The sequence below is a fragment of the Platalea leucorodia genome, assembly GCF_965183815.1.
Source record: "Platalea leucorodia genome assembly, contig: HAP1_HAP1_SCAFFOLD_385, whole genome shotgun sequence".
Taxonomy (NCBI): domain Eukaryota; kingdom Metazoa; phylum Chordata; class Aves; order Pelecaniformes; family Threskiornithidae; genus Platalea; species Platalea leucorodia.
In genome coordinates, this window is record NW_028121197.1 from 27,067 (window position 1) to 49,393 (window position 22,327).

Here is a 22,327-nt window from a genome sequence, read left to right on the forward strand (position 1 = left end):
GGGGTCCTGAGGGTGTTGTGGGGGGTCCCAGGGGCACCCAGGGGAGTCTAGGGGGGCTCGGGGGCACCCAAAGGGGTCCTGGGGGTTCTCAGGGGGTCCCAGGGGCACCCAGGGGGGTCCTGGGGGTGCTCGGGGGCACCCAAGGGGGCCTGGGGGCACCCAAAGGGGTCCTGGGGGGTCTAGAGGGGCTCAGGAGCACCCAAGGGGGCCTGGGGGGGCTTGGGGGCACCCAGGGGGGTCCTGGGGGCACCCAGAGAGGTTCCAGGGGCACCCAAAGGGGTTCTGGGGGGTCTGGGGGGGTCCCAGGGGCACCCAGGGGGGTCCTGGGGGGGCTCGGGGCATCCAAGGGGGCCCTAGGGGCATCCAAAGGGGTCCTGGGGGCACCCAGAGAGGTTCCAGGGGCACCCTAAGGGGTCCTGGGGGGGCTTAGGGGTACCCAAGGGGGTCTTGGGGCCATTCAAAAGGGTCCTGGGGGGTCTGGGAGGGGCTCGGGGCACCCAAGGGGGCCTGGGGGGGCTTGGGGGCACCCAATGGGGGCCTAGGGGCATCCAAAGGGGTCCTGGGGGCACCCAAGGGTGGCCTGGGGGGTTTGGGGGGGCTCAGGGGCACCCAGGGGGGTCCCAGGAGTTTGGGGGGGCCACCCAGGGGGGGTCCCGGTGGTTGGGGGGGGGCACCCAGCGACCCCCACCCTCTCTTACCTTGGGCGGCGGCGATGGGGAGGCCGATGGTGGGGGGCTGGGGGGGGGTCCCGGCGGGAGGCCCCCCCGTGGGGGCCGGGGGGGCAACGGGTGCCAGCAGGGTGACCTGGGCGGGGGGGCCCAGGAGCGGGTGCTGCCCCCCAGCCGCCACCAGATGCACCACGTTCCCTGGGGAGGGGGCACAGGGGGGCGTCAGGGGGCCATTTTAGGGTTCCTCCCCATTTTAGGGTGTCCCCCCCCATTTGGGGTCCCCCCCCACCTCAGGACCCCTCCCCATTTTAAGGTCCCCCCTCATCGAGGCTCCCCTCCTATTTTGGGGGCCCCCCCCATAAAGAAGGGGGGCCCCCTCCCATAAAGAAGACCCCCCCCCATTTTGGGGTGCGGGGGGGGGCACCCCATTCCCTACCCTCCCAATCGGGGGGGGCCTCCCCCTTAAAAGGAGGGGGCCCTTAAAAGGGGGGGTCCCATGCAAAAAGGGGGGGTCCCACATAAAAAGCGGGGGTCCCATGCAAAAGGGGGGGGTCCCATGCAAAAGGAGGGGGTCCCACAGAAAGAGGGGGGGTTTCCCATATATAAAGGGGGGGTGTCCCATATAAAGATGGGGGGTCCCACATAAAGGGGGGGATTCCCATGCGAAGGGGGGGGGGTCCCATATAAAAAGAGGAGGGTTCCACATAAAGAGGGGAGTTCCCATATAAAAAGGGGGGGGCCCATGCGAAAAGGGGGGGTCCCATATAAAAAGGGAGGGTCCCATATATAAAGGGGGGGTCCCACATAAAGAGGGGGGGTCCTCTATAAAAAGGGGGGGGTCCCATATAAAAAGGGGAGGTCCGACATAAAGAGGGGGATCCCATGCGAAGGGGGGGGGTGTCCCATAAATAAAGGGGGGTCCCACATAAAAAGGAGGGGTCCCATGTGAAAAGGGGGGTCCCACGTGAAGAGGGGGGGTCCCACATGAAGAGGGGGGCCCTCTGACTTACGGGGGAGGCCACGGGGGGGGGCGAGGGCCAGGTGCCGCAGGGGGGGGGGCGGCCAGGGTGAGTTTGCTCCCCTGCAGCTGCAGGGTGAGGGGCTTGGCCCCCCCCGGCGCCGCCCCCCCCGGGGGCCCCCCGGGCCGCTGGGCCAGCGCCGCCAGTTGCCCGATGCTCACCACCTCGCCGGCTATGGGGGACAGACGGACAGATGAACACGTTTAGGGACCCCTCCTCTAATTAGAGGGGGGGGGGGGCTAAAATTAAAAGGGGAAGGGGGGGGTAGGGGGGTGGGCTACTCACAGGGCAAGCGGGCTTGCATGTCGGGGGCTAGCAGGAGGCGCTGGGGGCCAGGGCCCGGCAGGGCATAGGCGGCCAGGGGGGGCCCCCCCTTGCCCCCCAGGGTGGGGGGCGGGGGGGGGGCGGGGGGGGCCGGCGGCGGGGGAAGGGGCCAGAGGAGCGGGCGGGAGGGCTGCGGGGGGGGGGGGGGGGGGGAAGGAAGGGGTTAATGGAGGGGGCGGGGCCTCAGAAGCCCCACCCAGACTGAGCCCCCCCACAGCCCCTTTGCTCAGGGCCCAAGCCCTGCCCCCCTATTAAGCCCCACCCACTCAGGCACAATGAAGCCACGCCCCAGCATTGACCCTTAATGCCACTAAGCCCCACCCCTCCAAAAGCCCCGCCCCTCTGAAGCCCCACCCAACCTGAAACCCCACCCATTCCCAAGCCCACCTCCTCCACCCAGACCATGCCCCAATTTTAAGCCCCACCCCTCAAACCACACCCTTACCAAGCCCCACCCCTCAGCCCCAAACCACACCCACTTACCAAGCCCCACTGCTCAACCTCAAGCCCCACCCCCTCCCCACCCCCTCCCCAGGTCCCCCACCCCCCAGAAGCCCCGCCCACCCCTTCCCCAAGCCCCACCCCACCCTCTCACCATGGGCGGGGCCAGCAGGGGGCGGGGCCAGTGCAGGCAGCAGGGTGGGGGGGGGCCGGGGCGGGGCCGCCAGGGCCAATCCCAGCCCCAGCCCCAGCCCCGCCCCCCCGGGGGGCAGCAGGGGGGCGGGGGGTGGGGCCCCGCTGGCAGGGGCGGGGCCTACAGCAGGCGGGGCGGGGGCCAGCAGGGCGGGGGCCAGCGTCACCCCCGAGGGGGCGGGGGCCACCAGCAAGGGGGCGTGTCCAGCAGGTGGGGGGGCGTGTCCAGCAGGTGGGGGGGCGTGTCCGGTGGGCTGGGGGGCGTGTCCAGTGGGCTGGGGGGCGGGGCCGAGGGGCAGCACCCCCAGGGGCGTGGTCGGCCCCGCCCCAGGGCGGGGGCTGTTGAGCAGCAGCACCGCCCGGCTCTCCGCCTTCGGCACCGGCTGCAGCATCCTGGGGGGCGGGGGTCAGCAGCACCCAAAACCCCCCTGGGCACCCCAAACCCACCCAGGCACCCCAAAACCCCCCAGTGCACCCCAAAACCCACCCGGGGGCACCCCAACCCCGCCCCAGGCATCCCAATCCCACCCAGGCACCCCAAAACCCCCGGGGGCACCCACACTGCACCCAGGGCACCCCACACCCTGCCCCAGGCACCCCAAAACCCCCCCGGGCACCCCAACCCCCCACCTCGGGGCACCCCAACCCCCCCAGGTCTGGGCAGCCCCCCCCAGCTGATGTCCCCAGGGGCTCCATCGCCGTCCCCAAGCCACCCACGGTGTCCCCACAGGGTCCCTGGTGTCCCCAAGGGTCCCACCGCCCCCCAGTGTCCCCGAGGCCACCCCAGTGTCCCCATTGTCCCCCTTACCGGTTGACTTTCATGCGGACGGGCTTGGGGCGCGGCGGGGGGTCGGGGGCGGCGGCGACGTCCTCGACCAGGCGCCGCGTCACCCGCCAGCGGGGCAGGAAGGTGTCGGCGGCGTAGCGGGACACCCGGCCCTCCAGGGCCACCAGGTCGAACAGCCCCATGTCCACGTGCTGCGGGGACACCGCGGGGGACGTCACCCGCCGTCCCCCAACCCCACCACGGCCCCAGGATCCTGGCTACGGTGGCATCTCAGAGCATCACCCGTGTCCCCAACAGCTGCCACCACAGGGACACGCCGGTGGCCCTGGGTGCTGGTGACAATGCCAGGGTGGCCTGGGCCACCTTTACGCCTCATTGTGGCCTCAGGCCATCTCTACGTCACCTGCGTCCCCACAACCCTGGTCAAGATGACCTTGAAGCCTTCACCTGATGCAGCCCATGTCCTCTGTCTCATCAGAAGTGCCACCACAGGTCACGCTGGTGGCCCCAGGTGCTGGTGACAATGACACGGTGGCCTGGGCCACCTCCACATCTCACCTGCGTCCCCACAACCCTGGCCAAGACGACCTTGAACTCTTCACCTGATGCAGCCCAAGTCCTCTACCTCCCACGCTGGTGGCCCTGGCTGCCGGTGACACCACCAGAGCACCCAACACCACCTCGAAACCATCTCCTGATGCCCCCCAACCACCTCCACCCTGCACCCCGGTTGGCATCCCCGACGTTGTCACCTTGAAGGGGTCGGGGTCAAGGGCGCGGAGGACGAGGGAGGCGGTGACGAAGCAGATGCCCTCGGTGATGAAGGGCGAGTGGACGGGTCGGGGTTCGAAGAGGTCGGGGTGGTTGCACACCTTCCGGAGCTGCATCAGCACGTTGATGACGCTCATGAAGTGTCCGCTGGCCAGGGTGGCCTTGGTGCTGCCGGAGGGGGACACGGGGAGGGTGAGGGGGGGTGCGGGTGACGCGCGGGGACGCGGGGGGAGGCGTCACCCACCTGGCCTGGCCCATGAAGTCGTCGTAGAGGTAGCGCTGGCGCTTGGAGAGGCGGCACTTGAGGACGTGCTCGTACTTCTTGGGCATCTGCTTCTCCACGTCCACCTTCAGGCGGCGGAGCAGGAAGGGGCGGAGCACCTGGGGGAGCGGCCAATCAGCTGACGGCTCCTTGCGGGGTTCCACCCCACAATATGGGGGTGACTACCACCCCCCCTGACAATAACCATGGGGTGGGGGTCAACCGCACCATGGAGATGGGGTGTGGTGTGAAATGGGGTGCCCCGAAATGGGGGTACCCCTGCCACCCAGCTACACCCCAAAGCAGGGGTCACCCCCACCCAGCTACACCCCAAAATGGGGTCACTCAGACCCAGCTACACCCCAAAACAGGAATCACTCCAAAATGGGGGTTACCCCCACCCAGCTACACACCAAAACAGGGGTCACCCCAAAATAGAGGTCACCCCCAGCCACCTACCCCACAAAATGGGGACTCCCAGACCCAGCTACACCCCAAAACAGGAGTCACCCCAAAATGGGGGTTACCCCCACCCAGCTCCACCCCAAAACAGGAGTCACCCCAAAATGGGGTTCACCCCCACCCAGCTCCACCCCAAAACGAGAGTCACCTTCACCCAACTACCCCCTCAAGCAGGCGTCACCCCCACCCAGCTCCACCCCAAACCGGGGCTCAACCCCCTTCCCTGCTACACCCGCCGGCCTCCCCCCTCGCCCCCCTGAACCCGGGGTACCCCCCACCTTGTGGAGGCGCTTGACGAGGCTCTCGTTGTACTCCTGGCTACCCTCGATCATGCCGGTCAGGGGGTTGGAGAACCACTCCTTGAACTCCCGGTGGGACTGGAAGACGCGGGGCATCAGGAAATGCATCAGGGACCACAGCTCCATCAGGCTGTTCTGCAGCGGCGTCCCCGTCAGCAACAACCGCCGCTGGCTGCGGGGAGGGAACACCCGTTAGCCTACCGGCACCCATGGGTGACGCCAGGAGGGGGGGCTACAGAGCACCCATGGGTTCCCTCCGGTGGTTACAGAGCAGCCCCAGGCAGCTACAGGGCACCCATGGGGACCCCCAGGTGGCTACAGTCGTACATAAGGGTACCCCCAGGCAGCTACAGGGCACCCATAGGGACCCCTGGGCACCCATGGGGACCCCCAGCCAGCTACAGTCGTACATGAGGGTACCCCCAGGCAGCTACAGGGCACCCCTGGGCACCCCCAGCCAGCTACAGTCGTACATGAGGGTACCCCCAGGCAGCTACAGGGCACCCCTGGGCACCCCCAGCCAGCTACAGTCGTACATAAGGGTACCCACAGGCAGCTACAGTCGTACGAAATGGCAGCCCCAGGCAGCTACAGAGCAACCATGGGTACCCCCAACCACGTACAGTCGTACATGAGGGTACCCCCAGCCACCTACAGTTGTATGTAACTGTACCCTTTAAGCGGTTACAGAGCACCCATGGGGACTCCCGGGCACCCATGGGGACCCCCAGGCAGGTACAGTCATACATAAGGGTACCCCCAGGCAGCTACAGGGCACCCATGGGGACCTCCAGGCAGGTACAGGGCAGGTCCAGCCCCTCAGGGTGTCCTCCAGCACCCATGGGTGCCCCCCAGGGTCCCCCTGACATCCCCAGGGTGCAACCAACAACCCCAGGGTGCCCCAACAACCCAGCACCTCTGGCTGTTTGCCAGCACACCCGGGTTCCTGAGCCCCTCGAGGTGTTCTCCAGCCCCTTGGGGTGTCCCCCAGCCCCTCAGGGTGTCCCCCAGCCCCTCGCCCACCCCCTCCCAGCACCCATGGGTGCCCCCCCCCCCGGGACCTGTTGAAGTTGAGGAGCGACTGCCAACGTTGGGATTTGAAGTTCTTGATGTTCTGGGCCTCATCCAGGATCAGGTACTTCCAGTTCTTCCGCCGAAAGGCCTGGTGGTCCTGCAGGACCAACTTGTAGGAGGTGATGCAGACGTGGAAGGCGTTGGGTTTGGTCCAACCCTGGGGGGGGGACACACAGGGAGGGTGAGGGGGGGTGAGGGGACCCCCAAATCCCCCCCCCGTGGGGTTGGGGTTCACCTGGCGCTTCAGCCTGCGCTCCTTCTGCGCCCCATAGTAGGTGAGGATCTTGAAACTGGGGCACCAGCGCTTCAGTTCCATCTCCCAGTTGAGCATCACGCTGGTGGGCACGATGATGAGGTGGGGGCCCCAGCTGCCTGCGGGGAGGGGGGGCGGTGTCAGGAGCCGGGGGAGGGGCACCCATGGGTGCTGGGGGAGCCCATGGGGACCTACAGACCCTGTAAAGAGTCTACAGCACCCATGGGTGCTTGGGGAGCCCATGAGGACCTACAGACCCTATAAAAGACTCTATAACACCCATAGGGACCTACAGACCCTATAAAGAGTCTACATCACCCATGGGTGCTGGGGGAGCCCATGGAGATCTAAAAACCCTATAAACACTCTACAATACCCATGGGGACCTACAGACCCTACAAAGAATTTACAGCACCCATGGGAACCTACAGAACCTATAAAAACTCTACAGCATCCACGGCTGCTGGGGGAGCCCATGGGGACCTACAGATCCTACACAAGGAGCCTACAGCACCCATGGGTGGTTGGGAAACCCAGGGAGATCTACAGACCCTGTAAAAACTCTACAGCACCCATGGGTGGTAGAGGAGCCTACAGAGACCCAAAGACCCTATAAGGAGTCTACAACACCCATGGGTGCTTGCGGAGCCCTTGGGGACCTACAGATCCTACGAGGAGCCTACAGCACCCATGGGTGCTGGGGGAGCCCATAGAGATCTACAGACCACTCAAAGACCCCACAGCATTTAAGGGTGCTCAAGGAGCACCAAGAAGGGCCCTAATGACCCACAAAGACCCCACAGCACCCAAGGGTGCTCAGATAGGCCCTAGAGACCCTACAGAGACCCCACAGCACCCAAGGGTGCTCAAACAGGCCCTACTAAGACCCCACTAAGACCCTGCAGCACCCAAGGGTGCCCAGATGGGCCCTAGAGACCCTACAGAGACCCGACAGCACCCAAGGGTGCTCAGATGGGCCCTAGAGACCCTACAAAGACCCCACAGCACCCAAGGGTGCTCAAATGGGCCCTAGAGACCCTACAAGGACCCCACAGCACCCAAGGTGCCCAGGCAGCTCCCACCCAAGACACCGAGCGCCTCCTGAGGCTGCGGCAGAGAGTGGGGACGCCCCGGGGGGTGGGTGGGGGGCACCCCTCACCCTTCTCGCAGGCGAGGTGGGCCAGGAGGGAGATGGTCTGGATGGTCTTGCCCAACCCCATCTCGTCAGCCAAGATCCCGTTGAGTTTCTTCTCGTACATGGTGACCAACCAGTCCAACCCAATGTGCTGGTACTCCCGTAGGGTGCCCCGCAGCAGGTGGGGGATGGGCGTCTTCACCTGGAGGGGGGCGGGAAGGGTGCGGAGGTGGGTGACCCACTCCCCGCAGCACCCATGGGTGCTGGGGAGGGTGGGGGAGAGGTTACCTGGGTGGTGGCCAAGGTGTAGCCCTTGGGCTGGAGGCTCTCGGCGGCGGCGGCAATGTCGGTGATCTCTTTCTTGGGGGTGGGGGCGGCGGGGGGGGGGCGGGGGGGCAGCTGGCGGGGGCCCCCCTGGGTGCTCTTGGGTGCCTGGGGGCGGGGAAGGGTCCTCAGGGGCGGGGGCACCCGCCTCGGTCTCCTCCTGCTCCTCCTCCTCTTCTTCTTCCTCCTCTTCTTCTTCCTCTTCCTCCTCCTCCTCCTCTTCCTCCTCCTCCTCTTCATCTTCTTCCTCCTCCTCTTCTTCGTCATCGCTCTCGGCCGCTGGCGAGTCTGGGGGGGGGAGCACGTGGGTGCTGGGGGTGGGGGTGGTGGCAGCACCCATGGGTGGCCCTATGGAACCTGGGGGGGCCTCTAGGACCCAGGAGTAGCCCCATAGCACCCATGGGTGGCCCCATGGCACCCAGAGGGAGTCTCTAGGACCCAGAGGTGGCCCTATAGCACCCATGGGTGGCCCCATGGCACCCAGAGGGGGTCTCTAGGACCCAGAGGTGGCCCTATAGCACCCATGGGTGGCCCTATGGCACCCAGAGGGGGTCTCTAGGACCCAGAGGTGGCCTTACAGCATCTGAGGATGATCCCATAGCACCCGACGAGGCCCTATAGCACCTGGGGACACCCCTATAGCACCCATAGATGGGTCTAAATCACCTGAGGGGGGCCCTATGATGTACAGGGGGTCCTATAGCACCTGGGGGGGGGGCCTACAGCAGCAAGGAAGACCCTACAGCACCCGTGGGTGGTCCCCTAGCAGGGACAGCTCTACGTCACCCAGGGGTAACCCTATAGGACCCATAGGTGGTCCTAGAGCACCCACAGGTGGCCCAAAGTCACCCAGGGGAGCCCTATGGCATCTGGGAGGGGGGCACGGCACCCAGAAGTGGCCTTATGGCGCTAAGGGGAGACCCTACAGCACCCATGGGTGGCCCCACAGCGCCCAGGGGTGGCCCTATAGCACCCATGGGCAGCCCTATAGCACCCATAGATGTGTGGGCGGGGGCTATGACGTGCAGGGAGTCCTGTAGCACCCAGGGCTGGTCCTATAGCACCTAGACATATGGGGGGGGGGGGCTATGACGTGCAAGGGGTCCTGTAGCACCCAGAGACAGCCCTATAGCACCCAGGACTGGTCCTATAGTACCCAGAGACAGCCCTATAGCACCCAGGGGTGGCCCTATAGCACCCAGAGACAACCCTATAGCACCCAGGGGTGGCCCTATAGCACCCAGGGGCGGTCCTACAGCACCCGAGGTGGCCCTATAGCACCCATAGACGGTGGGCAGGGGCTATGACGTGCAGGGGGTCCTGCAGCACCCAGGGGTGCCCCCACCACCCCCCCGTGCCCCCTCCAGGGATGGTCCCCGTGTGTCCCCCTCCCCCCCCCCAGCACCCATGGGTGCCCCTACCCGAGCGGGTGCTGCTGGCGCCGGGGGGGGAATCGCAGTCGGAGTCGGCGAAGGCACCGGCGTACTGCTGCAGCAGCTCCTCCATCGGCAGCGCCCCTGCGAAACACGCACACGCCTGGCACACGCCTGGCACATGCGGGGCCGGGGGGTGCCCCCGCTCACGCGCGTGGGTGGCCCCGTCTCCTTCTACATGCGTGTGTCGCTCTGCGTACTCGCACATGCATGTCCTCGTGTCCCCGCACACGCATGTCCCCACGTCCCCGCACGCATATGTGCTCACGCCTCACAGACGTGTCCCCAACTCCTGCCACATGCGTGTCTCCATGTCCTTGCACATGTATCCCCATGTCCCGGCACACGCGTGGCCCTCATGTCCACACACATCCCCCATATCCACACAAACGTCCCTACACGCGTCCCTCATGTCCACGCCCGTGTCCTTGCACACACGTCTCATATCCACACACGTGTTCCTGCACATGTGTCCCCCACATCCACACATGTGTCCCTACACACACGTCCCCATGTCCTGGCACGCGTGTCCCCGTGTCCACGCACACGTGTCCTCACATCCACACACACGTCCTTCCATGTCCACGTGTGTCCCTGCACACACGTGTGCCTTCATGGGCATGTTTCCATGTCCACACACGTGTCCCTGCACACACATCCCTGTATCCCCACACACACGTGTCCCCATATCTACACATGTCCCGTATCTCCACGTGTCCCCGCACACGCAGCTCCGTGTTCCTTTACACGCCTGTTTCCGTGTCCCCATGCATGCGCACCCTTATACATCCATACCTCCGTGTTCCTGCACACGCACATCCCCGTCCACACGCACGTCCCCGTGTCCCCACGCACACGTGTCCCTCGCATCCACAGATGTGTGCCTGCACACGCATGTCCCCCATGTCCATACACGCATCCCATGTCCTCACACATGTCCCTGCGCACACACATCCCTCATGTCCACAAGCGTGTCCCCCCACACGCGTCCCCCCACGTCCATGCAAGTACCCCATGTACCCACACACACATCCCTACACGCGTGTCCCCCATGTCCACACACGCGTCCCTTCACAAGTGTCCCTCAGCCACACACGTGTCCCTGCACACGCACGTCCCTCATGTCCACGCACGTCCCTGCACGTGTCCCCCATATTCCGACACGTGTCCCTACATACGCATGTCCCCATTTCCCCACACACGTCCCTGCACACGTGTCCCTCATGTCCACACACGTCCCTGCACATGCATGTCCCCATGTCCACATGTGTCCCTGCACACATGTATCCCCATGCCCCCACACTCGCCCCTGCACACGCGTGTCCCTCATGCTCATACATGCATCCCTGCACATGCGTGCACCATTTCCCCACACACGCGTCCCTGCGCACACGTCCCCCACGTCCACACACGCGTCCCCGCACACGTCCCTCGTGTCCACGCGCGTCCCTGCACACACATCCCCCATGTCTCCATACGCATCCGGGCACACGCGTGTCCCCCACGTCCACACACGTGTCCCTGCACAGGCTTGTCCCCCATGTCCGTACATGTATCCCCCGTCCCCACGCACACATCCCTGCACACGTGTTCCCCATGTCCACACCCATTTTCCTGCTCACGCGTGTCCCCCATGTCTACACACGTCCCTACACGTGCATGTCCCCGTTTCCCCACACACGTAACCCTGCACACACGCGTCCCCCACATCCACACGTCCCTGCACACACGCGTCCCCCACATCCACACACGTCCCCCATGTCCACACATGTCCCTACGCACGCATGTCCCCGTTTCCCCACGCACGCGTCCCTGCACACGCATGTCCCCATGTCCCCCTGCATCCCTGCACACACGCGTCCTGCACACGTGTGTCTCTCGTGTCCACAGACGTGTCCCTGCACACACGGCCCTCACGTCCACACACGTGTCCTGTGTCCCCACACATGTGTCCCTGCACATGTGTCCCCCATGTCCACATGTGTCCCTGCACACGCGTGTCCCCCATGTCCACACGCGTCCCTGAACACACATCCCTATGTCCACACATGTCCCTGCACGCGTGTCCCTCCACACGCGTGCCCACCATGTTTACACACACGTCCCTGCACACGTGTCCCTCATGTCCACACACGTGTCCCTGCACACACATGTCCCCATGTCCCCCACACACTCATCCCTGCACACGTGTCCCTCGTGTCCACACACGTGTCCCTGCACACACGTTTCCCCACGCACGTGTCCCTGCACACACGTGTCCCCCATGTCCCCACACGTGTCCCTGCACACGTCCCCCATATCCATACACGTGTCCCTGCACACACCTGTCCCCCATGTCCACACACATGGCCTCCATGTCCATACATGTCCCTGAACATGCATGCCCCATGTCCACACACACGTCCCTGCATATGCGTGTCCCTCCACACGCGTCCGCCATGTCCAAACGTGCCTCTGCACATGTGCATCCCTCACGTCCACGCACGCGTCCCTCGTGTCCACACACGTGTCCCTACACACGCAAGTCCCCGTTTCCCCACACATGTCCCTGCACACGCGTGTCCCTCATCCACACACGCATCCCCCATGTCCACACGCGTCCCTACGCACGCATGTCCCCGTTTCCCCACCCGTGTCCCTGCACACGTGTCCCTACATCCCCACACATGCGTCCCTGCACACACGTGTCCCTGCACACACATCCCCCATGTCCACACGCATCCCTGAACACGCGTCCCCCATGTCCACATGTCCCTGCACACACGTGTCCCTCCACACACGCGTCCGCCATGTCCACACACGTGTCCCTGCACGCACGTCCCTCACATCCACACACGTGTCCCTGCACACGCATGTCCCTCATATCCACACACGTGTCCCTGCACACACGTCTCCCCATGTCCCCACACACTCACCCCTGCACACACATGTCCCCCGTGTCCACACACGTGTGCCTGCACACACGTGTCCATGTCCACACGCATCCCTACACACGCATGTCGCCGTTTCCCCCGCCCGTGTCCCTGCACACACGTGTCCCCACGTCCCCCCCGCCCCGTGTCGCCCCCCCAGGCGTGTCCCCGCCCACGCGTGTGCGGGGCACCCGTGGGTGCTGGGCCTACCCTCGCGGGCCAGGTCGTCCAGCTCCTGCTTGTGGTCGACGTCGCCCTCCAGCCGCTCCTGCGCCGCGATCGTCTCCTCCTCGTCCTCGCCTGCAGGGACCCAGCGGGTGACACCGGCCCCATGGGGCGGTGACACCAGCCCCGCGGGGGGTGACACTGGCCCCAGTGGGGTGACAGCCCCAGGGCGCCCAGCCCAGGGGATGCAGGAGACCAGGGGATGCAGGAGACCAGGGAGGGGGGTCCCAGAGTCCCCAGCGGGTGACAGAACCCCGGGAATGGTGACAAGAGCTGCGGGGACGGGTGACAAGAGCTCTGTCGTGGGTGACTGACTCCCAGAAAAGGGTGACAGAGCCCTGGGGAGGGGTGAGAGACCGCCAGGGACAGGTGACGGAGCCCCAAAAAAGGGTAACAGATGCCAAGAACAGGTGACACAGCCCCAGAAATGGGTGACAGAGCCCCAGAAAAGGGTGACAGAGCCCAAGGATGGGTAACAGACTCCTGAGAACAGGTGAGAGATGCCAAGAACGGGTGACACAGCCCCAGAAATGGGTGACAGACCCCAAGAACGGGAGACAGAGACTCAGAAACGGGTGACAGATGCCAAGGGCGGGTGAAAGAGCCCCAGGAACGGATGACAGATGCCAAGAAGGGCTGACACAGCCCCACAAATGGATGACAGACCCCAAGGATGGGTGATAGAGCCCCAGGAATGGGTGACAGAGCCCAAGGATGGGTGACAGATGCCAAGAACAGGTGAGGGACCACCAGGGACAGGTGACAGAGCCCCAGAAAAGGGTGACAGACCCCAAGGATGGGTGACAGAGCCCCAGAAAAGGGTGACAGAGTCCCTGGAGACAGGTGACAGCCCCCCAGGGACAGGTGACAAACCCCTGGGAACAGGTGACAGAGCCCCAGAAATGGGTGACGGACCCCAACGATGGGTGACAGAGCCCCACAAACGGGTGACAGAGACCCAGAAACAGGTGACAGACCCCCAGAATGGGTGACAAACCCCCAGAAACGGGTGCCAGAGCCCCAGAAAAAGGGTGCCAGCCCCCCGAGAACAGCCTACAGCCTCCAAGGATGGGTGCCAGCCCCCCAGGGACGGGTGCTGACCCCCAAAACTGGGTGCCACGCCCCCACGTTCCCCCTCCCCGCCCTCACCTTCCTCCTCCTCGGCCGCGAACTCTTCATCCTCCTCGCGGGGCTCCCAGGGCCGCTTGTTCCTCCGCAGCAGCGCCTGGGGGGGGACGACAGGGGGGTGAAGGGGGGTCCCCAAGGTGGGGGAGGGTCCCTGGGGGGTCCCCCCGGGGGGGGGGTGGGGTACCTGGGGGGGCAGGGAGCCCAGCAGCTCCTCCAGGGGCAGCTCCCCCTCGCGGCGGCGCCCCTCGGGGAGGGGACCCTCGGGGATGTCCTCGTCCGGCAGCTCCATCTCCCCGTCTGCAGCAGTGGGGAAAAGGGGGGTGGGGGGGGGTGTCAGCACCCATGGGTGGCACCCGGACACCCTCCCTGGACCCCACCTTCCACCTCCATCCTTGGGGGAGCGGGGGGGTCCCTGTCCCTTCCCCAGCACCCATGGGTGCCCCTGTCCCCTTCTCCCCATCCCTTCTGCGTGCCCCTGTCGCTTCCCCAGCACTCATGAGTGCCCCCGTCCCCCTCCGCAGCACCCACAGGTGCACCTGTCCCTTTCTCCCCATCCCTTCTGGGTGCCCCCGTCCCCCTCCCCAGCCGCTCTGGGCACCCCTGTCCCCTCTCAGCACCCATGGGTGCCCCCGTCCCCCTCCCCAGCACCCACGGGTGCCCCCATACCTTCCCCATCCCCTCTGGGCACCCCTGTCCCCTCCCAGCACCCATAGACGCCCCTGTCCCCTCCCCAGCACCCATGGGCGCCTCCATCCCCCTCCCCAGGTGCCCCCCTCCCCCTGGGGCTGACACCCACCCTGGTGGGCGAGGGGGGAGCGGGGGGCGGGGGGCCCGCGGCGGGGGGCTCCGGGCGGGGCGCGGGGGGCGTTGAGGCTGCGGCTGAGCAGGTCCGAGTACTTCTCGGTCTGGCCCACGATGAAGTCCAGCTGCAGGTCCAGGGCCTTCTTCCGCTTCTCCTCCAGCCGCGACTGCTGCTTGAACTGCACCACCTGCCCCGCCAGCAGGCCTCAGCACCCAACGGCCACCCAACGGCCACCGTGGGCAACCAACGGCCGCCCAACGCTACCCAATGGCCACCACGGGTCACCAACAGCCACCCAACAGCACCCAACGGCCGCCATCAGTCATTAACAGCCATCCAATGTCATCCAATGGCCGCCACAGGTCACCAACGACTACCCAAGGGCTACCATGGGCAACCAATGGCCACCCAACAGCCACCATGGGTCATTAATAGCCACCCAATGTCATCCAACGGCCACCACAGGTCACCAATGGCCACCACGAGTCACCAACAGTCACCCAACGGCCACCCAACAGCACCCAATGGCCACCATGGGTCATTAACAGCCACCCAATGTCATCCAACAGCCACCACAAGTCACCAACAACCACCCAAGGGCTACCGTGGGCAACTAATGGCCACCCAACAGCCACCATGGGTCACCAACAGCCACCATAGGTCATTAACAGCCACTCAACGTCATCCAACAGCCACTGCAGGTCACCAATGGGCACCATGGGCAACCAATGGCCGCCCAACACCACCCAACGGCCACCGCAGGTCACCAATGGCCACCCAACACCACCCAACGGCCACCATAGGCAACCAACAGCCAGCCAATGGCCAACATGGATGACCAACAGCCAACCAACGCCACCCAACGGCCACCATGGGTCACCAAGAGCCACCCAATGTCATCCAACGGCCACCACAGGTCACCAAGGACCACCCAATAGCCACCATGGGCAACCAACGGCTGCCCAACAGCACCCAATGGCCACCATAGGCAACCAACAGTCACCATGGGTGACCAACAGCCAACCAACAGCCGCCCAAGAGCCACCATGGGTCACCAATGGCCACCCAATGTCATCCAACTGCCACTACAGGTCACCAACGGCCACCCAAGGGCCACCATGGGCAACCATGAGCAACCAATGGCTACCTAATGGCCCTCATGGATCACCAACGGCCACCCAACACCACCCAATAGCCACCATGGGTCATTAACAGCCACCCAATGTCATCCAATGGTCACCACAGGTCACCAACGGCCACCCAGCACCACCTAATGGCCACTATAGACAACCAACAGCCACCCAACTGCCACACGGGTCACTGACGGCCACCCAACGGCCACACAGCTCACCGATGGCCACCCAATGTCATCAAATGGCCCCCATCGGTTATTAACAGTCACCCAAAGTCATATAATGGCCACCACTGGTCACCAACGGCCACCCAATGTCCACCAACGGCCACCATGGGTCATCAACTGGCACCCAATGGCCACCATGTGCAACCAATGGCCACTCGATGGCCACCATGAGTGAGCAATGGCCACCCCATAGGCAACATGGGCAACCCACAGCCAACCAACAGCCACCCAACGGCCGCCTCGGGTCACCAACGGCCACTCAATGGCCACACGGGTCACCAATGCCCACCCAATGTCAACCAATGGCCACCACGGGTCACCAATGGCCACCCAATGGCCACCATGAGCAACCAACTACCACCCAATGGCCACCACAGGCAACTAATGGTCACCATGGGCAACCAGCTACCACCCAATAGCTACCATGGGCAACCAGCAGCCACCCAATGGCCACCATAGGTAACCAATGGCCAACACAGGCCATCAATGGCCACCTCATGACCACCATGGGCAACCAAGAGCCAGCCGATAGCCACCAAGGACAACTAATGGCCAACCAAAGGCCACCACAGGCAGCCACCAGCCACCTAATGGCCACCACAGGCAACCACCGGCCACCCAAGCGCCACCATGGCCACCCAACGGCAATCATGGGTGACCACCAGCCACCAGAAGCACCCACTGGCCACCACAGAGCCTGAGAGCCACCCATGGGCCACCACAAGGGACCAATAGCCACCAACTGGCCACCGCGGGCACCCACTGGCCACATTCTGCAGCACTAGAGAGGCAGAACAAAATGGCTGCCAAGGCTGATAGTGGCCACCCACAGGAGCCTGGTAGCCCAGTGGCGTTTGGGGATGTGGTGCAGGGCACCCTTGGGTGCATCAGGAGTTAGTGGCCACCCTGTGAGGGCTGGTAGCCCAATGAATGACCAGGCCGGAAGGGGACTGGCTGTAGGGACGCCCAAGGGGTGGTGGCCAGCCATGGAGATTTAGTAACCCAGGAGTGACCAGGCTCAGCAGCGACAGGAGGCTGGGCACCCCGGATGCTGCTGGTGGGGTGGCCACCCAGTGGTTTTGGCAGTGCAAGAGTAGTAGATCGCAGGGTGCCAGGCACCCTTAGGTGGGAGCCATCTAAAGGGGGTTGGTAGCCCATGGTGATTGGGTACCCATGGGTTCCACGGGGGGGTGGCAACCACCTCAGGTAGTCTGGTAGCCCAGTGATGACCATGCTAGGACGAGATGGACTGCTGAGCACCTTTAGCTGTCCCAGAAACTGGTAGCTACACACATAGACTTAGTAGCCAACAGGTGGTCGAGGACGTGCTGTCGGCCACCTGGGGGCGATGGTCACCGGGGAGAACTCGTAGCCCAGGGTTGAGCTGAGAAGTGATGGGGTGCTGGGTGCCCTGGGGGTCGGCAACCCCCAAGAAAAACCAGTAGCCAGTCAGAAATATCAGTATCCCGAGCGCTGTTAGATACAAACTGCTGAGCACCCATGGGTGGTGGCCACCACCCGTGTCCTCCCCACCCAAAAAGCAACACCCAAGTGGGATGGGAACCACGAGCCACATGGGGACATTTGGTAGCCACGGGGTGGGGGGCACCCGTGGGGGGGAGAGGGGGTGGCACCCACCTTCTCCACATTGGTCCAGAACTGCTTGACCTCCTTGGCGATGGCGGCGGCCACCCGGCGCAGCTTGGCCTGCTCCTCCCGCTTGGCCCGCTCCTCCTTCTGCCGCTGCTCCTCGTGGTGCCGCATCACCATCCGCACCACCTGGGCGGGGCACCCGTGGGTGGGGGGCACCCGCCGCCCAACCCCCCCGAGATGCCACCACAGCTTCTCCGGGGGGTCACTGGCCCCTGATGTCCCTCCAAACCCCCCTGAGATGCCACCACAGCTTCTCCAGCAGCTGCTATGGGGTTAAGCCTCCCCCAACGTCCCTCCAAACCCCCCTGAGATGCCACCATGGCTTCTCCAGGGGGTTCAACCTCCCCCGATGTCCCTCCAAACCCCCCTGAGATGCCACCATGGCTTCTCCGGCGGCCGCTATGGGGTGGAGCCCCCCACCTTGCGGGCCACGCCCCTCTTCCAGCGCCGTTCCTGGGCGAAATCGGCGGCCAACCACTGCATCTCCTCGCAGAGGTAATCCCAGTGCACCTTGGGTCGCGTCGGTTCCGGGACTTTGGGCAAACGTCTCAAGGACCAAAAACCTTCACGTTTCATCTCCGCCACCCGGTGCTCCACCTCCGCCTCCTGCGCGGCGCGGCGGGGGTTAACCGCGCCCCCGGGGACTCGCCTGGGGCTGCTCTGGGGCTGGGACAGCCCCACCCCCACGTCCCCCGCCAGGAGGGAGGCTCCCTGCTGGCCCGTGCGAGGTGGGGCGAGCCCCGCGAGCCCCCCAAGCCCCCGACGCCCCCCACACCCGCCCCCCCCCAACCCCAAGCAGTCTCCGCTGGCTGATGGAGGCCTGGGGCAGCCTCGCTCGCCCCCCGACCCCCCCAGTGCCCCCCAAAGGAGAGCAGGGATTCTCCAGGGGCTGCTATGGGGCTGAGCCCCCCCAGTACCCCCCCCATCGCCCCCCTAGAGGAGACCAAAGATTCTCCCGCAGCCGCTATGGGGCTGAGCCCCCCAAGGACCCCCCCATTGCCGCCCCAAAGGACACCAGAGCTTCTCCAGCGGCCTCTATGGGGCTGAGCCCCCCAACCCCCCCCGAAGCTGCTCCAGCAGCCGCCATGGGGCTGAGCCCCCTGACCCCAGGCCGGGGGAGGGGCGGCGCTTACGTGCTTGGCCTGCTCGGCGATCTCGGCGTGGGTCTTGTCCCAGAGGCTGGGGGGCTCCGGGGGGCCGGGGGGGCCATCGGGGCGGGGGGGGCCGGCGGGCGAGGAGGCGGGGGGCGAGACGCTGCCGGGGGAGCCCGAGGAGGCGGGGGACACCGGGTTGCTGCCCGTCATTCTGGCCGGGGGGAGCTGGCGGGGGGACAGATGGGGGGGGGGTCAGGGTTTTGGGGGGGCTCGAGGGGACTTGGGGGGAATTTTGGGGGGTAAGGGGGGGCGGGGATGAGGTTTAGGGAGGCTGGGGGAGGGTTTGAGGGGAGCTAGAAAGGGGTGGGGGTGGGTTTGGGGGGGGCCCAGATGAATTTGGGGGGGCTATGGGGAGTACGGGTTAATTTGGGGGGGGCCCATGTAAGTTTGGGGGAGAACTATGGGGGGGTGGCGATGAGTTTTGGGGGTCTAGGGGGAATTAGGGGGGCCCAGGTGAATTTGGGGGGGCTATGAAAGACAAGCGTTAATTCAGGGCAGGTATAAAGGAGTCAGGGTGGGCTTGGGAGGGGCTATGGGGGGGTGGGGGTGGGTTTGGGGGGGTCTCTGGGGGTCGTGGGATGCTGGGGGGGCTGGGTAAATTGGCGGGGGGGTCTCTGAGGCTGTGGGTAAGTTTTGGGGGGGCCCCTGGAGGCAGGGGCTGGATTGGAGGAGGGGGGGCAGCGGAGCCTGGGTTTGGTGAGGCCCCAAAGCCCCTGGCTCAGTTGGGGGGGCACTTTGGGGGTGCAGAGCCCCCCCGCCATGGGAGGGGTTTCGGGGCCCCCCTTTCCCCTCCCCCCCCCCTCACCTGGGGGTGCAGCGGCGGGTGGGGGCGGGGCGGGGGGCGCGGGGGGGCCCCGGGGCCGCCCGCCTGCCCCAGGGCATGCTGGGAAGGGGGGGCCTCATCCTGCGCTGGCGGCCGCCGGGCCGAGCCCTCGTCCAGCTCCTGGGCGCCCGGGCGGCCCAGCCTGCGCTCCGCCGAGCCGCCTGGGGGGGTGGGGGTGTCAGGGTGGGGGTGTTCAGGGCGGGGGGCACCCATGGGTGCTGCCCCCGCCCCTCCCCAGCACCCCTGGGTGCTGCCGCCCCACCTGTGTGCGCGGGGCCCTCCTCCTCCTCCTCACACTCCACTTCCACGGTGTCGGTGGCGCGGGGGGGGCGCTCCTGGAAGGAGAGAGAGAGAAGTGGGTGACCCCCACCCGTGGGTGCTGCCCCCCCCCCCCCCCCCCCGAAACGGCCCCCGGAGGAAGGGAGGCCCCCGCCCCCCCACCCCTGACCCTGGGTGCCCTCTGAACTTTGACCTGACCCGTTTGGGGGTCCCCTGCCCCACGGCGGGACCCTCAGAGTGCCCCATGGGGGGGATCCTGCACCCCACTTGGGGGTCCCCCACCCCAGAGTGGGACCCTCAGAGTGCCCCACAGCAGGGTCCCTCTGGGTGCCCCACATGGGGGTCCCTCACCCCACGTGGGGGTCCCCAAGCCCCACAGCAACACCCTTGGGGTACCCCACAGTGGGGTCCCTCGCCCCATTCGGGGGCCCCCAAGCCCAACATGGGGGTCCCCCACCCCAGCGTGGGACCCTCAGGGTGCCCCACATGGGGGTCCCCAAGCCCCACAGCAACACCCTTGGGGTGCCCCACAGTGGGGTCCCTCTGGGTGCCCCACAGCGGGGTCCTTCACCCCACAGCAGGGTCCCCCAGCCCCACAGTGGGACCCTCAGGGTGCCCCACAGCAGGGTCCCTATGGGTGCCCCTCCGGGTACCCCCATGGGGGTCCCTCACCCCACCCCTGCCTCCCCTGCCCCACAGCAGGGTCCACAAGCCCCACAGCAGGGTCCCCCACCCCGGAGTGGGACCCTCAGGGTGCCCCACGTGGGGGTCCCTTGCCCCATAGCGGGGTCCCCAAGCCCCATAGCCAGGTCCCCCACCCCCACCTCCCCTGCCCCACTTGGGGGTCCCTCACCCCACAGCAACACCCTTGGGGTGCCCCACAGCAGGGTCCTTATGGGTGCCCCGCTGGGGGGAGGAGACGGGAACAGGACCCTCACCCCACACCGGGGTCCCCGTCACCAGTTCCCTGACCCCTTACCGGTCCCTCACCCCACACCGGCGTCCCCCCGCCCCATACACGGACCCTGTGGGTGCCCCACACTGGCGTCCCCTCACCCCACACCGGGTCCCTCACCCCACACCGGGGTCCCCTTACCGGTCCCCTCACCCCTTACCGGTCCCCTCACCCCACACCGGGGTCCCCTCCCCGGTCCCCTCCCCCACCCTGGCTCCCCTCCCCCTCCCCGGCCCTTCCCGCCCTTTCCCTGAGGGGAAGGGGGGGGGGGAGGCCCCGCGCCGCCGTTACCGATCGCTCCGGGCCGTTCCCGCCGCAGCCTCACCGGGAGAGGGAGCGAAGAGGAACCGGGGAGGGGCGGAGGGGACCCGGGGAGGCGCCTCCCGCTCCGCCTCCGCCTCCCTCACGGAGCCGCCGCCATCCGCCGCCGCAAAATGGCCGCCTCCCCCCCCCCCCCCGTCCCCCCCCCCGTTCCCTTCCCCTTCCCGTTCCCCCCCCCTCCCCCGACCCCGGGGCCTGGCTCCGCCGCTGCCCGCCCCCCCCCGCCGCCGCCCCCGGGGCTCACGGGAAATGGAGTCCGCCGCGACGGAGCCAGCGGCAAAATGGCGGCGGCCGCCGCCGCCGCCGCCGCCGCCGCCGGACCGCGCGCGCGCTCGGGCCGGCCGAAGGGGGCGGGGCCGCCGAGATCTCGCGAGAGGAAAAGAGCCCGGCGCCGGGCCGGGCGGCGGGGCGAGTTCTCGCGAGATTTCTTTCCCCGCCGGTCGCCCCTCCCCCCCTCGCGATTCTCGCGAGAGCGCGGGCGAGAGGCGGGAGGAGGAGGGGAAGATGGCGGCGGGCGGCGCGTGGCGGAGGGACACGCCCCCTCCCGCCCGAGGGGGCGGGGCCTGGCGGAGGGGGGCGGGGAAACGGTGGCCGGTGACTCCGCCCCCGCGGGGGGTGACGTCGCGCCCGCCTGCCCCCCACGAGTGACGTCACGGCTCCGGCACGTGGCAGAGAGGCGGCCCCAGGGTCTGATGGGAGGGCGGCCATGTTGGGTCAGCCCCAGGGGCTCATGGGATGGTGGCCATCTTGGGTCAGCCCCAGCGCTTTATGGGAGGGCGGCCATGTTGGGTCAGACTCGGGGGCTCATGGGAGGGCGGCCATCTTGGGTCAGCCCCAGGGGCTGATGGGGGACAGCCATCTTGGGTCAGCTCTGGGGCTGATGGGGGGCAGCCATGTTGCATCAGCCCCAGGGGCTCATGGGAGAGTGGCCATGTTGGGTCAGCCCTGGGGCTCTATGGGAGGGCAGCCATCTTGGGTCAGACTCAGGGGTTCATGGGAGGGCAGCCATGTTGGGTCAGCCCTGGTGGCTGATGGCAGGGTGGCCATCTTGGGTCAGCCCCAGGGGCTGATGGGAAGGCAGCCATCTTGGGTCAGCCCCAGGGGCTCACGGGACAGTGGCCACGTTGGGTCAGCCCCAGTTGTTCATGGGGGGGCACCCATCTTGGTGCAACCCCAGGGGCTCATGGTAGGGCAGCCATGTTGGGTCAGCCCCAGGGGCTGATGGGAGGGCAGCCATCTTGGGTCAGACTCAGGGGTTCATGGGAGGGCAG

The 22,327-nt window shown here is 66.4% G+C and overlaps 1 protein-coding gene across 1 annotated transcript in view; it reads right to left on the reverse strand.

The window, feature by feature from the left end:
- Window positions 1-21,182, reverse strand: part of SRCAP (Snf2 related CREBBP activator protein) — a 31,173-nt gene extending 9,991 nt beyond the window's left edge. The window contains 27 exon segments of the mRNA XM_082339054.1: window positions 699-866; window positions 1,105-1,129; window positions 1,473-1,488; window positions 1,679-1,859; window positions 1,973-2,072; window positions 2,104-2,141; window positions 2,607-3,037; window positions 3,453-3,622; window positions 4,184-4,370; window positions 4,447-4,583; window positions 5,205-5,397; window positions 6,287-6,456; window positions 6,535-6,671; window positions 7,712-7,889; window positions 7,976-8,047; window positions 8,049-8,299; window positions 9,433-9,528; window positions 12,567-12,656; window positions 13,731-13,806; window positions 13,894-14,006; window positions 14,506-14,698; window positions 17,510-17,650; window positions 17,945-18,130; window positions 18,658-18,843; window positions 19,484-19,662; window positions 19,764-19,836; window positions 21,027-21,182. Of these exon segments, the coding sequence (XP_082195180.1) occupies window positions 699-866; window positions 1,105-1,129; window positions 1,473-1,488; window positions 1,679-1,859; window positions 1,973-2,072; window positions 2,104-2,141; window positions 2,607-3,037; window positions 3,453-3,622; window positions 4,184-4,370; window positions 4,447-4,583; window positions 5,205-5,397; window positions 6,287-6,456; window positions 6,535-6,671; window positions 7,712-7,889; window positions 7,976-8,047; window positions 8,049-8,299; window positions 9,433-9,528; window positions 12,567-12,656; window positions 13,731-13,806; window positions 13,894-14,006; window positions 14,506-14,698; window positions 17,510-17,650; window positions 17,945-18,130; window positions 18,658-18,828 (3,520 nt within the window). The 5' untranslated portion in view covers window positions 18,829-18,843; window positions 19,484-19,662; window positions 19,764-19,836; window positions 21,027-21,182.
- Between the last annotated feature and the right edge of the window lie 1,145 nt (window positions 21,183-22,327).